Source organism: Lissotriton vulgaris, chromosome 4_1 (genome assembly GCF_964263255.1).
Source record: "Lissotriton vulgaris chromosome 4_1, aLisVul1.2, whole genome shotgun sequence".
NCBI lineage: Eukaryota > Metazoa > Chordata > Amphibia > Caudata > Salamandridae > Lissotriton > Lissotriton vulgaris.
In genome coordinates this window covers 1,477,394,117-1,477,408,084 of record NC_141691.1, presented here as the reverse complement: position 1 = coordinate 1,477,408,084, position 13,968 = coordinate 1,477,394,117, and the positions used below count along the sequence as shown (strand labels likewise).

The window sequence follows — 13,968 nt, the reverse complement described above, 5'->3', positions numbered from 1 at the left end:
AGCACCTGGCCACTGCGGGCGCGTTCAGGCGCGCGTGGCCGGCGCAAATCGCCTCCTTCGGCAGAAATGCGCGCGGCCAGGTGCTGTCCTCCTCGGAAGCTGAGCCGATAACTGCTCTACCATGTCGCACAGATGAGAGAGTGCGTGCCCTGGGAGCAGGCGTGAGCACGAGCAGCGTTCTGAGTTGTGGGAGGCTGCTTTCCAGGAGGACAGCACCTGGCCACTGCGCGCGCGCTCAGGCGCGCGTGGCCGGCGCAAATCGCCTCCTTCGGCAGAAATGCGCGCGGCCAGGTGCTGTCCTCCTCGGAAGCTGAGCCGATAACTTTGTGCACACGAAGAGGGGAATGTTGTTAAACACTTTTCTTTTTAAATTCGACCTTTGTTTTGCCAACCAGTTCTGTCCTACACCAGTGCAGTTTGAGCCTACCTTTTTTGGCAGGGATTGCAATTCAACCATTGATTTTATCCTGATATCGACTGCCAACTCAGGAATTTTGAGCTCATTTGCGGTTGGCAAGGAGGTATTTAGTGACCATTATCCCCTTTCCATTAGCGTAAAAGTAGAGGAGCGCAACGCCAAAAAAACTACCATTCCCATGTACCCCTATAGGACTGAACTATCCAAAACAAATGGCTATGTTGTGAAGTGGGAGAAGATTGTACCCGATGTGTTTTTGAAAAAACTACTCTCTAACTCGGCAAATGATGTCAATCTTTGTTTAGAGGTTTAAGCAGACCCCCTCTCCGTTATGACCGCATTTGCCAATATCCAACAGAGGATAAAAACCTTACTGACCCGGGCATCAAACAATAACCCTTCAACTAGAGAAGGGTGGTTTGATGGGAAATGCACAAAAGCTCTAAAAGCTCTCAAAAAAGTTTTGGCCCTCAAACCTAGAGACCCTGACATAATTCGTAGCGCTAGGCGAGCATATAAATGCGCACTAAAAGAAAGAACCCAGTCTTTAAAAAAGCAAGCTTGGGCAACATTAAGAGAAGCATCTGCCCAGAAAGATACCACCAAGTTCTGGAGACTGGTTAAGTCTCTGTATCAACCGAATAATAGCGGTAATAAAATAGAATTGGCTATAACAGGTGACAGATGGTTGGAACATTTCAGGCAATTATATAGGGACATAAAGCCAGCAGACACCATTACATTGACAGGGCTGGTTCCAAATGCCCCACGACCTAAAGATAGTAGCAACGAGATCCCTTCCCGTGTCCGTCCTTTCCCGATTGACATGACATTTACCATAGGGGAAATGCAGGATGCAATCAGGGACAGTGCATCAGGCAAAGCACCAGGGCCAGACTGTACCCCAGTAGATGTCTACAAGGCCGAACCAGATTTCTGGGCCCCTTTGCTCACAAACGTGCTGAATAAGAGCAACCAATCTGGGTTCATAGAAAGTTGGTCGGATGCAATAGTGGTCCCCATTTTCAAAAAGGGTAGGCGAGATGATCCAACCTGCTATAGGCCAATATCCCTTTTAGATGGCCTTATGAAATTAGCAGGGAGGATTATTTTAAAGAGACTACAGGAGTGGGAGGAGGAACACAATGTAGTCTCACATCTCCAATACGGTTTTAGGAAGGGTGTAGGGACTGCCGAGCAGTGCTTAAACTTGGCCCTTTTATGTGCTAAATACACGCAGGCTAGAGGTGGGTCACTTTTTATAACTTTTGTTGATTTGAGTTGTGCTTTTGATTGCGTGGATCATTCTTTGTTATGGTCGACATTGGCCGAGATGGGAATTGATGCACGCCTAATTACTTTCATCAGAGAACTGTACCATAATTGTGGGGCAAGAGTGAGATTTGGTAAGCAGGGCGAATGTACTGACAAATTCGCCCTGTTAAGGGGGGTTAGGCAAGGTTGCATCCTAGCCCCCAGGCTATTTACCTACTACATAAACTCAGTGGGCCAATACCTCTCTCTCTTCCAAAACGATTACCCCACCGTGAAAGGCTTACCAGTGCCAATCCTCTTGTACGCCGATGACGCGGCCATAATGTCTCAGACCCAGGTGGGTTTGCAGAGGGCAGTGACTAAATTTGCAGGTTTCATGGAAAATAAAGGGCTGAAAGTAAATATCTCGAAGACTTTTACCATGCCGTGCACTAACAAGCGCAGTAGGGTGCCATGTAACGTGTTCCTGAACAAGCAGAATATTGCCATCGTTGACAAGTTTTGTTACCTTGGCATACTCTTTGACAGGAAATGTCGTTGGAAACAGGCGATTGAAGCGAGGAAGTTGGCCTTTATCCGTACTATAGGCGCCCTGCGCGCTTTTTCCAACAGAGTGGGGGGTAGACCAATTAAAGAACTTGCCGAAATATACCAGGCGAAGTGTGTGTCCACAGCCACCTACGGGGCGGGACTTTGGGGCATTGAGAAGGATCAAACTTTGCAGAGCTGTGAGAATCAATTCATCAGCTACCTTCTGGGTGTCCCAAAGTCCACATCCTCATTTATGACACACATAGAGGCCGGAGTCAAGCATATGGGGGACACAATTAGGATGGCCCCAATTCTCCTATGGCACAAGGTATGGACAACCAGGGAGGCCAGCTTTAACAGGGACCTTCTGGAGGATTGCTTGTCCCTAGATGGGGTTGCAAATCTCCGCTGGCTGTCGTACGTAAGATCTGTACTCAGCGAGATGGGCCACCTAGATTATTATGCAAATCCTAGTACCTTGGAGGACGTATCCAGATCAGTTTTTAAAAAAACACTAACCTCCCATCTGGAAACTTTAAGATGGAATGTTGAAAAGAACAAACAACCCATCTTAAATTTTCAAGAAATCACCCCCAAGGAAGGCATGCAAATGTATCTAAAAGTGGACCCCAGCCCTTATCATAGAATGCTCCTGACTCGCCTCCGTCTTGGGATTTTCTTTCGCATGGTCTCTGTACCAAAGATCAACAACTGGTCTCCACTGAATTTAACATGTGAGTGTGATAATACCGCATTTCAATCCAATTTGCATTTAATGTTATTTTGCTCCTTCTATACTACCCCCAGAAAACTTTATTTAAAACCTCTGTTAAAGCGTTGGGGTGTAAGAAATTGCAGATCTGCTTTTTTAAGACTGTTAAAACTTGAAGATGAGCATGTGATTTTTGCGGTATCCTGTTTTTTAAGATCTGCCATGTTGTTGCGGAAAACCATGTCGTGAAACAATCCCGCTTGGGTCTCCCTATTGTCTTGATTAGCACTAATTTCAATCCATTCTGTACTGTATTTTGAATGTTTTCTTAAGATTGAGTAGTACAAGCGTCGTTTTTTTAATTGTTAAATTTTATATTCAAACACATCATTTGTGATGTTTTTATATGTATGTATTGTGCTTTTATGATTTCGAAGAAAATCGAATAAAGCTTATATTACTTACTAACTGCTCTACCATGTCGCACAGATGAGAGAGTGCGTGCCCTGGGAGCAGGCGTGAGCACGAGCAGCGTTCTGAGTTGTGGGAGGCTGCTTTCCAGGAGGACAGCCCACTGCGAGCTCGTTCGCACGCGCGTGGCCGGCGCAAATCGCCTCCTTCGGCAGAAATGCGCGCGGCCAGGTGCTATCCTCCTCGAAAGCTGAGCCGATAACTATAGGTCTCTGGCGAGAGCGAGCTTCGCTCGCTTCTAGCCGAGACCTAAAAAGGAGTAGCGGTTAAAATTAATGATCAATGTGCATCCATGATTTAGACTTAGCAGCATTAAAAAACAAGATTACATACAAGGAACGTCAAGTGCCAAGTCGATTCAATTATATATTGTCCATTTACTTGTTGTGGAACGGTGAGTGAAACTCATCTTCCGTTGACTGGCAAAGAAGAAACGGCAGGTGCAAATTTTGCGTGACATTAAAAAAGAGAAAACTAAATCTTGTTTACTCTAAAATTATCAGCATAATCTAAAAAAATGTCAACCTAATGCGGTAATACCTCTTTAGTTCTCAAAGTTCATGACAAATTTGACTGATCTGCAGATTAATTGTGGATCCGCTGTACACAAGGCTTGTATGACTGCCTGGCACTGTGTCAACAACCCTTTCACCGTGTTAACCCCAATAGGCTTCATCTCATTGCTGACACAGCAGCATTGAGGTGAAACCAGTGATTTCAATGGAAATATAATATTGCAGGCACCCACCTGCTCCTGAGAACTGCTGGTACTCTCCCATTATTGTATTGCAGGAGAGCTGAGAAGTGCAGGGGCTCTCCCTTCCAAATTAAAGAAGTGCAGGTATTCAGTACCAGACAGTACCTTCCAATTTAAAGCACTGGGTGAACACTAAAAAGGAGGTGGGGCAGCCCGCTTTCGTACTTCTAAATTAACCTGTGTTGTTTCGGGCAGTTGGACTTCCCAGACCCACAAGGTACACGTTACTATTTCTTTTGGGGCCCAAGTGCGTGACAATAATTACAGGAGCCACAGTACGAGTACTATCGGGTCTCTGCCTCCGTCGCCGACTGGTCGACGTGAGCACGTCCCGTTCTTTTCATTAAATGTCGGTCACAGGACCCTCACGTCGCAACGTGATTAACATCGTCACCAGTCACGACATTACAACCTGTACAGTGATACCGCACAATACAAATTATTTCTTTGAAAGTATAGTAGCCTGATCTAATATCAAATTTTACAATCTACTTATATTTGCAACTATATATCGTTCACCACAATGCAACGCCCTTTTTCATAATGAATTCCTTGAACTAGCATTGCTCTATCCATCATTACTCAGTACAGAAGGTGCTGCAACTGAGAGACCTTGACTTATGTGTTGATAAAATGTATAGCAAAAGTGATATACACATCCTTGTAAATGTCAGTGCTGGACACTCAATTTAGTTTCCTCACGCAATATAGAAATGTACCACCTCCTTGCACAACATCTGAGCTGGCACTAACAGTCCTGAATATTCTTCTGTGACTAACATGATCTTTCGACCTCACCCATAAATCAAGTTTAATACAAACTCCACACAAGCCAGTCTTCTGAAAGCATGCGTTCCAAATATTTTGATGAACAAAGAGCAAGGGCAGTATCTGTGAACATCTCCAGATTCAGATATCAGACTAAAATACTAACTTAACATTACTGTTTTTTATGACAGTTGATTTATGACACATAACAATCATACGGATCAGTTTTTCCTTCGTAGGCCCCTCGCAGGGGGCTAGGTCTCCTTTACTAACTTAACATTACTAATTAACTCAACACATTTTCCCCTTTCAGATCAGTAAAGACAAAATGTGGAATCAATGTAACCAATACATAGCTCAACGAAAATAGTGGCAGAACTATAAAGAAACTTGAATGAAAGTGGTGTAATACTATAGATACTGAGGACAAAATACATGGCAAGGTACCTAAGAGTGAATAGAACAAAGGAATGAATACTATAAAGCCAACAAAAGGCCAAAAAAGGCATATTCATTAACGGAACATCCAACAAAAAGAGACATATTTGTCATATTCCAAGAATGTATTAATCTGGAAGCACTGAAAAACATCACCTGAATCTCCACACAACGTTGTAAAGAAGATTCCATGACATATTTGACACAAATACAATTGCAGAAATCCGGATCAAGCCTGTCATCCCTGTTCCCTCCCATTCCACGAACTAACATACAAGTATCATTTTGAGCATTCAAGCGACTGGAGCTAGTGAAGCTTCAGAGCTTCCCATCGAACGATTTACAGCATTTTCGATTGAACAAGTTATCACAACTTTAATCCCAGATCTCACACAAGTGATTCATTTGTCTCTTTTAGATAGTTCAGATCCAAATCCATTAAAACAGACTATTATCATATCTAAAGAAGATCCAATGATTCTGCTCAATTGGTATCTGATATCCCATATACCAGGTAAACTTGAAACACTGTGAAAAAAAACTGCCTTCTTCACCAGCACCAAACAGAGTTGAGACCCTTAAGACACACCAAAACTATCCAGCCCAGTATTAGAGATAAGATCCTAACCTCACTGGATGAAGTTCAGCAATCTGTATCGATACTGCAAGCCCTTTAGCTGCCTGCGGCACAACTGGCCATACATTTGTACTGAGTATTCTCCAGGAGTGGGCAAGGATCACAGCAAGAGAACTAGACTTAATGACCTCCTTCCTCCTCGATCGTAGCCAAAAAGTACAAATTGGATCCTCCTCATGGGCTCAGAAGAGTCCACTGGGTACTATAAATGCCAGCACAGTTCTAGTGACTTTGATCTACCAGGGACCCCTTGGTCAAGAGCTGTATCAGTAAGTGTACAATGTCTTATGTCACCTGAGAGCCCTCAAATTGCCATTCAATTGGAAACATCCCAGGAAGCCTGGGAAAAAATAACACATTGACTAAGTTACGTATACTGCAGGATGCAAGGAATGTTTCCTTTGTCTGAACGGAACAAAGACTGACATCCTTCTGTTCAAAGATGTAGACCAGATAACCATTCCCAGTGAATGCCACAGAACCAGTGGATGCTACTGGATGTCAGCATGCCATTCTCACCCCCAATTCAACACAGCTGTGAAAGACATCAATCTACAGTCATCCTCTCTCTGACAAAAATTCACTTTAGTCCACTCAAAACATAATGGAGAACTGACACGATCTTTGGTATTGGTATGCAGTGACACATGTAATACAACATATACCAGGGTTTCTAAAAAGCTAACTGAAAAAATGCCAGGATTACTAAATTAGGATCTAGGATATTTTTGAAGTTTCAAAAGGTTGACCACATACAGCCAGCTTTGAAATCAATACACCTGCTTCTGCTGGAAGAAAGAAACATTAAAAAATCTATGTGTTGTACACAAATCACATTGAAAGGAAAGCCTGGGATACCTGTAGAGTACCCCCCTCTTCTACATCCCATTAAAGTAGTTTCATTAGGATCTGAACTGCTAAACAAACATTCAAGAGACTAAAACTCAAAAGTAGGTCTTAGCAAGACCAAGGGCAAAAGCTATGAAATACATTGACTGGGAGGAGAACACAGTCACCCTCGGAGTCAGGAAACTCCTAAAGGTGGAGCTATTCAGGCTGGCCTTCAAATAAAACATGGCTTTGATAGCTATGAGTGAAGATTAATGTAATGGACATTCAAAACGGTAAACATCGTTTGTAAAGTACCGCGATCAAAATGATTGCGTTGTACTGTCATACATCCAATACATAGATATTCAAACATGAGCAACAGATGTACTCTTCTAATGCTCTTCTAGATTAATAACACCTCCAGTTATAATGTAGGCAGTAACTTACAAGTCGAGAACTTTCTGCCGACATCATGTTCTATGGTGAGAGGAAGGGCGGTGGAATACAGAATACACAATATGAATGAAATGAACCTGATATATTCTAAACCATCTGTAACTATGCTATGCTGTGCCGTACTCTGAAAGACCTATTTAAAAAATTTACAGACCAACATAAAATATAACTTTCTCCACAACTTCGTTAATATTTTCGTAAAACCTTGTAATCTTCATGAACTTCACTAAATTTGCAGTGTAAAAACCACCAATAGCTTTTCGTGGAGAAAAAGCTCAGTAAGCACACTTTTAGATAAATATTCTTTTGCAAGTTTTTTTTCAAGAATGTTTTATCGTGTGTGAAAACTTACACACAAGTGTAGTAGGAGGACGTTCTAAGTTTTCCCTCTAACACTAATCTCAAGGGCAAAGCCTAAACCTTTACCCACCCATAATTTAAGTGTCAACACAGCACCAACTTTCTGCAGATCCCCTGCACTTGTATTTATAATACCATTAAACGTGTTCAGAGACTGATCTGAAGTAAATCCATTGCCTGCATATTTTCGAAATCATTTTAACTAATCTATCATGGTCTTTTCCAAAGAGACATGCGTTTTCAGATGAGCAAAAAATAACCTCCAGCTTGACTGATTTCCCTTGGTGGTCATTCTACAGATAACTGAATGAAAGACATTGCTCCTTACCCCAAGTGGATCATTGGCCCTTCCGGTCCGCAGAAGAGTCCTGACGCCACCGCCAGCACACAGGAAATAAACGTCCCAAAAAAGGTCTTTACATTGAAAATGTGTGGGATCGAGGCACCATTCAGGAAGCCGATGACTTCAGGCAGGCCGCTCGGTGATCCTGAGGGGCAGAAGAACTGAAGAAGAAAAGAATTACCTTACAAAAATACAAATACCAATACACAGCAAGCAGTCTTTCACCTTAGTATTTGAACTGCAAAATGGCAGCTATTAACAAGAATTCTCAACAGAGAGATGGAGAGCCATAGGCCCATTGCCAAATCAAAGACTCTGTTACCACTTCACCGCACTGTCTACTCGCTCTCCTTACTTTACGTGAGTGCTAGTGACATAGGGCCAGATTTACCCATACTCATGCAGCACAGTGCAGCAGCCGTAAATGCTTCGCTGCGTGAAAAGGCGAGAGAAGGAGAGCACCATATTTACAGAAATAAGGCACTCTCCTCCCCTTTCCGTAGTTCCAGTGCTGAAATCAGCTGCTGTGCGCCATGAAGACACCTTTGCGCCATACTGTAATTGTATCTCCGTGAGTCAAGCATAGGTTTTGTACTGGAAGGATATCCTTCCAGTACAAAATACCATGCATAGACTGACTTTAACCCTTTTCTATCTTGCTGTAAAGTTCAGCACACGTTCAAAGTCGGAAAAGGAAGGATAAACGAAAGCATTTCTCCTTCCTTGTGCCTACTTTAAAAGGGCGCAGTTTTCTGATATCAAACCCTATCTACTTTATTTAGTAAATAGGGTTTAGCATCAGAAACCGTGGGCGGTTGCATGGGAACGGCCATGCTCCACCCATGGTATGCCCATTTGGCCCTAAGTAATGCAAAGCAGCACTATGCGCTGTTTTGCAGTACTTTGACGTTATTTCTAGCGCTTGTAAATTGGAAAATACGATTTTGTGCTGATTTGAGTCACTTTTGTGATGCAAACATGGTGTAAAATCTTAGTAAATCTACCCCATAGAGTTTAGCCTTTCACCTTGTCCAGTAAACATTTATAGCAGACGTCTTGCCTGGAACTCCTAGTTTATTTAGCACTCACCTATGGTTGATGCTGCTTTTCAATAAAGCTATCTTTCCCATCTCTCTGTGTACAAATGTATGACATGATTTCACTGGGAGGACAACGTGAGACCATACGATGGCTCTATGCGTGATTTTCTTTCTATTTCCTCTTGATTTTTGTGACGGTGAGGGTGGTCCTTGTTAAAGTAGGTTGTCCTGGACAGTTCAACATATAGGCTACTCTGCTGCCCCGCCTGCAAAGATGAGGGGAATTCCTCCACTTTCTGGTTTGCTTAATGTCAGGATGCCCAAAGTCTATGCTACATTATGTGGTCATGCACCCGCTAAGGCCTCCTGTCAGAAACTTTAGTTTGAATATCTCCATGCTGTATGACTTTGGGTGCTCATTCCACATGGTCAGTTACGAATATTGGCTTTTGAAGTAATGATAAGGGTTTAGAGAGGTGGCCTGATTCCTCATTTTTAGGATTACTCCGGTCCTCCCCAGGGTTTAAGAGAGGTTGCTGATTTTGGATCTTAAAGTCTTATTGAGTAGATTCTGTCGTCTCTACTTGTTGAAATTCGTCACAAAGCAGGTTCTTATTTGGCCTTTTAGCCTGTTCATACGCCTTTGCCATTAGCACTCTGCCTTCTGGGAGCTTGTAATTCAGCTGCTATCAACTTTAATCGTGGCTCAAGGAGCTCTAGCTCACAGGATTCGTGTAGCTAGGGGAGGGTTGGCTGGATGTGAAGCACATGGCACATGTGGCTGCTTAAATGTCAAAGTGTCAAGATATTGAAGATAAAGATATGTGGCAGAACTTCACAGGTTTTAAAGTGCCAGAGTCCTGCCAAGCAGCCCATTTGTTAGCTTTTTTCTTATACCTTAAAGTAGGTTTACCATCATATGTTCAAGAAAAAATGAAGAAGGCTATTTTAAGCTTTTTTTTAGACACTTAGGGCCAGATATACGAAAATGCAATTTTGCATTTCCTAAATAGCGACTCCATAGGAATTGCTATTTACGAAATGCAAAACGATATGTATGAAATTACTGATTTCCTAATAGATTACAATTAGGAAATCACAATTAGGAAATTCCATGCAATTTGTACCAATGGGCCGGTTTTGCATTTCTTAAGTTGTGATTCCCGTGCTTATGGAATTGCAAATATGAAATCGCTATTTGCGATTTCCTATTTAGGGAATCGCAAAAATATGATTTCTACTGGGTAGAATTTGCATTTTGCGATTCACTAAAGGCCTGTGAACATAGGAAAAGGCTGTTTTTCATTTCTTAACAGGCCAAAATTGTGATTCTGTCCGTTAAGAACTGCAAAAGGTCTTTTTAGATCTGGCTCATAATCCATATAGGCTGCAGAAGTTAAAAAAAAAATGGAAAAACGCTTATCCAGACCTAAACGCAACATTTACCCCTATGGATTGGAGGACCCTCTGAGTAGAAAAAAAACATAACTCTGAACTGTTCTTAACTAACACAGAAACTGGAAACTTTAACTTCGAAGTCAAGGCCTTGTCATAGATACTTTATAGTACTTCACTGCGAAACTCTTGAGTGTAGGCAACTCCCAAAACACATGTCAGAACTACGACCTCCCAGAGCAGGTCGAATTGTAATATTTTTCAGGTTTATGAAAACCATAGCTTTGTTTTTCAATCTGCATATCAAATGAATCTCAAGCGCTTTAGAAGTGAAGCCCTGACTTCTTCAAGGTGTAATGGCCTCCAATGTGGAGAAGTCTGGCCTTCGCTGAGCAAACAACACCCTTCTCAACTCCCTCATTTTCTCTCATCTTCCTGCTTTGGATATGCAGAAGACTTACAGAAATGAACCCATCATGGGTCTCTATCTGAGTACTAGAGTGCCTGTTGCGCCAATCATGCAAATGCTTGTTTTTAAAGCTAGTGGTTGCACTTAGTTGCACTCTGCAACTCTAAAGTACCCCTACAAAATGTAAAAATGTATAAATTATGTCTTTGGGAAGGCTCCTGTTAGCCGACCTTATCATTGCATGCCCGTGTGTTTTTTGGCGCATAGGATTGTTCTCCTTGTTTTTATTCAGGACAATAATTAAGATTACGAAGTAATGTAGGAATATGGCTTGTGGTTGAAGTGTCTCATACGTACGTAGTGGTCCTGGTTTCTGGTTCCTGGTTTCTGCACTTTACTGTGTTTTGTCATTACAATACAATGGACGTAGAGGCAGCCTAAATGGCAACATAAAGTGTACAAACAAATTATGACAACGCAGTCTGTTCTGTGCCTCCACAGGCTGGGGAAATATTACTGTGATATGGTGCAATTTCTGGTGTTGAGCCACAACAGTTCTTTCTGGGATGTCCCCTGTGCTCTTCTGATGTCAATTGATTTCTCTGTTTCCAAAGGATGCTATTAGCACCCTCTCCGGTTAGTGCTGCGTGGAAGGGTGAAAGAGCACTCAACTGTACTCTGTTTATTGGGAGGGATAAGGTAGTGACAGTCCGTCGCTATAGTCAAGGTTGCCAGAGGGAAAGGAGCAATCCCGTTTCATTACGTCAACTCCCCATCAACATCAGAAGTGCTCCTACGCTACTGCAATCCAGAATGGAATTGAAGACGCATTGCTTCAAAGAGCCCTTCCATCCTCCAAGATAGACAACCTTCTACATAAAATCTGCATCAGTGTAAATGATCATGACTCATACACGGGAACTTAACCTCACTGCTTATCACTCCATTGCTCACCATCTAGCTGAGGAATCGACAAGTTCCACTACATATAAGTACTGCTTGCAATAGGATCAGATAGTGAGATACTTCAAATCTGAACCCCTCAGTGTTGTCATCTATTGGAATTACATAGCAGAGTGTACCAGTACTGGTTGCCATTGCTTGCTGTTCGTATAGCTATGCATCAGCCCACTGGTTCAGTTGCATTGAAGGTAAAAATGGGTTAAGTAAAATGCTGAGCAATTCTGTGGTTTTATTTCTCAAACGGGCAAGTGTCTTGTCATTCTATTGCTTTCATACTTTTTCCTCTTCAGCCGAGGTGTGCAGGTGCTACGCTGTTTTTAGGTCTCGCGACCTATCGATGTGCGCAAGCGCATCGAGCGGAGCGAGAATTCAAGTGGCGAAAACATCATGAAACCAAAGGGCTTTCAGCCTCGCGGTTTTCATGCAGTTCACGTGAACCACGTGATTAAACATGCACGTGCATCGGCAACATTTCTCAATCACCCTCCCACAGGCACGCCCCCCCCACCAGGCTCTCCCGCCCCCATCAGGCTTCCCTCCTAATCCGCCGCAACATTTCTCAATCACCCTCCCACAGGCACGCCCCCCACCAGTCTCCCGCCCCCATCCGGCTTCCCTCCTAATCCGCCTCCCCTCGCTCGCATTCCAGCCCCAGGCTCTCCCGCCCCCATCCGGCTTCCCTCCATTCCGAACCAGGGTCAACCTCGCTACACCTCGCCCTCACGCGCATCGGCAACATTTCTCAATCACCCTCCCACAGGCACGCCCCCCCACCAGACTCTCCCACACCCATCAGGCTTCCCTCCTAATCCGCCAGCCTCCCCTCGCGCATTCACGCCCCCCCACCAGGCTCTCCCGCCCCCATCCGGCCATTTGCCACACTCCTTGCCTCTGTCTTGTTACCAGGAGCTTTCCCTCCCCTATCAGACTTTACCACTTCCATAGCAGTCGGCTTATTGTATTGCTTGTTTGATTTCTATTTGCACTACAGCAGGCTTTAATTTTAATGTGTTAATCCAGATTTACAATTTACCTTCCCATACACTCATAAACAAGTAATTGCAAAGCCGATAGGTCAGTATTTGCTAAGCACAGACACGAGCATGTGCACATGCTGTTTGCATACTTTTGCACATTAAAGCTAGACCTACCCCTATTGAGTTTGCCAATACACGTTGAGTTCATTGTGTTTTTAATATTGTAATGATTCTAATAATCCGATTTTTTGCTGTACTGGAGTGATTGCTACTTGGACTAACACCTATTAATAGAACATTTGAAAGGTGCCAGACTGTGCAGGAGCGCTATCAATGCGCTATAATCAAAGGATATAATTGTATTTTCACGCGCCCAGTTTGTGCTTTTTTGTCGGAAGACAAGGACAGCGCCTTCATCTTCATTGCAGTGTTTCACGCCTGTGTTCCAGTGTTTGGTTAAGGTTATGTGGAGAAAAGCACACTAATCCCCTCTGGAGCCCTCGTTTGTGTCCCTACGCCACCACCATAAACAAACAGTAAAACACACAATGGCAAATCGATGGGCCCTGCATGGGGGATGCGTTTTACCCAGCGATGTTCATTTACACTCACCCACTCAATAGAATAATCTCTCTGAAATCAGACGTGGCGTAGACAGCAGCGTTCACAACCCACTTTCGAAAATGAAGAAAACCATATCATTTGTTATTTTCAGCTCCCCCGAAAGTGTGAAAATGTCCCGGAAGTGTCAGCGCTGGCGCATCAGAAAATAACAGAAAATAACGAGGGCTGGGAAAATCCAGCTCTCCGAGGGCACACATTTCCATGTGTCCTGTCGAGAAGCCTTCACGGTGGAGTCCAGATTTCTATACTGCAAAGCTAGATGTATCCAACGTGTAACAAGCCTTGGTACAGCCAAGAGGTCTGGCTTGTTATATTTCATTAGCAGCAGCACCATTTCTCCTGCGCCACGCCACATCAAAGGCTCTGTGCCACTTTCACCCACACAGCAACACTTACAGACACGCAACGCCACTCACACCCATGCAAGCCCACTATCACCCACGCAACACCACACTCACCCACGCAACGCAACTCATCCACGCAACCCCACTCATCTACGCAACCCCACTCATCTACGCAACCCCACTCATCTATGCAACACCACTCATCTACGCAACCCCACT

The 13,968-nt window shown here is 43.5% G+C and overlaps 1 protein-coding gene across 1 annotated transcript in view; it reads right to left on the bottom strand.

Moving 5' to 3' along the window:
• LOC147724139 (chloride channel protein C-like) overlaps positions 1–13,968 on the bottom strand; it is a 627,958-nt gene that overhangs the window by 497,664 nt on the left and 116,326 nt on the right. Inside the window, exon 4 of the mRNA XM_086965734.1 lies at positions 7,983–8,158. Within this exon, the coding sequence (XP_086821860.1) occupies positions 7,983–8,158 (176 nt within the window). The remainder of the gene's footprint in view (positions 1–7,982; positions 8,159–13,968) is intronic.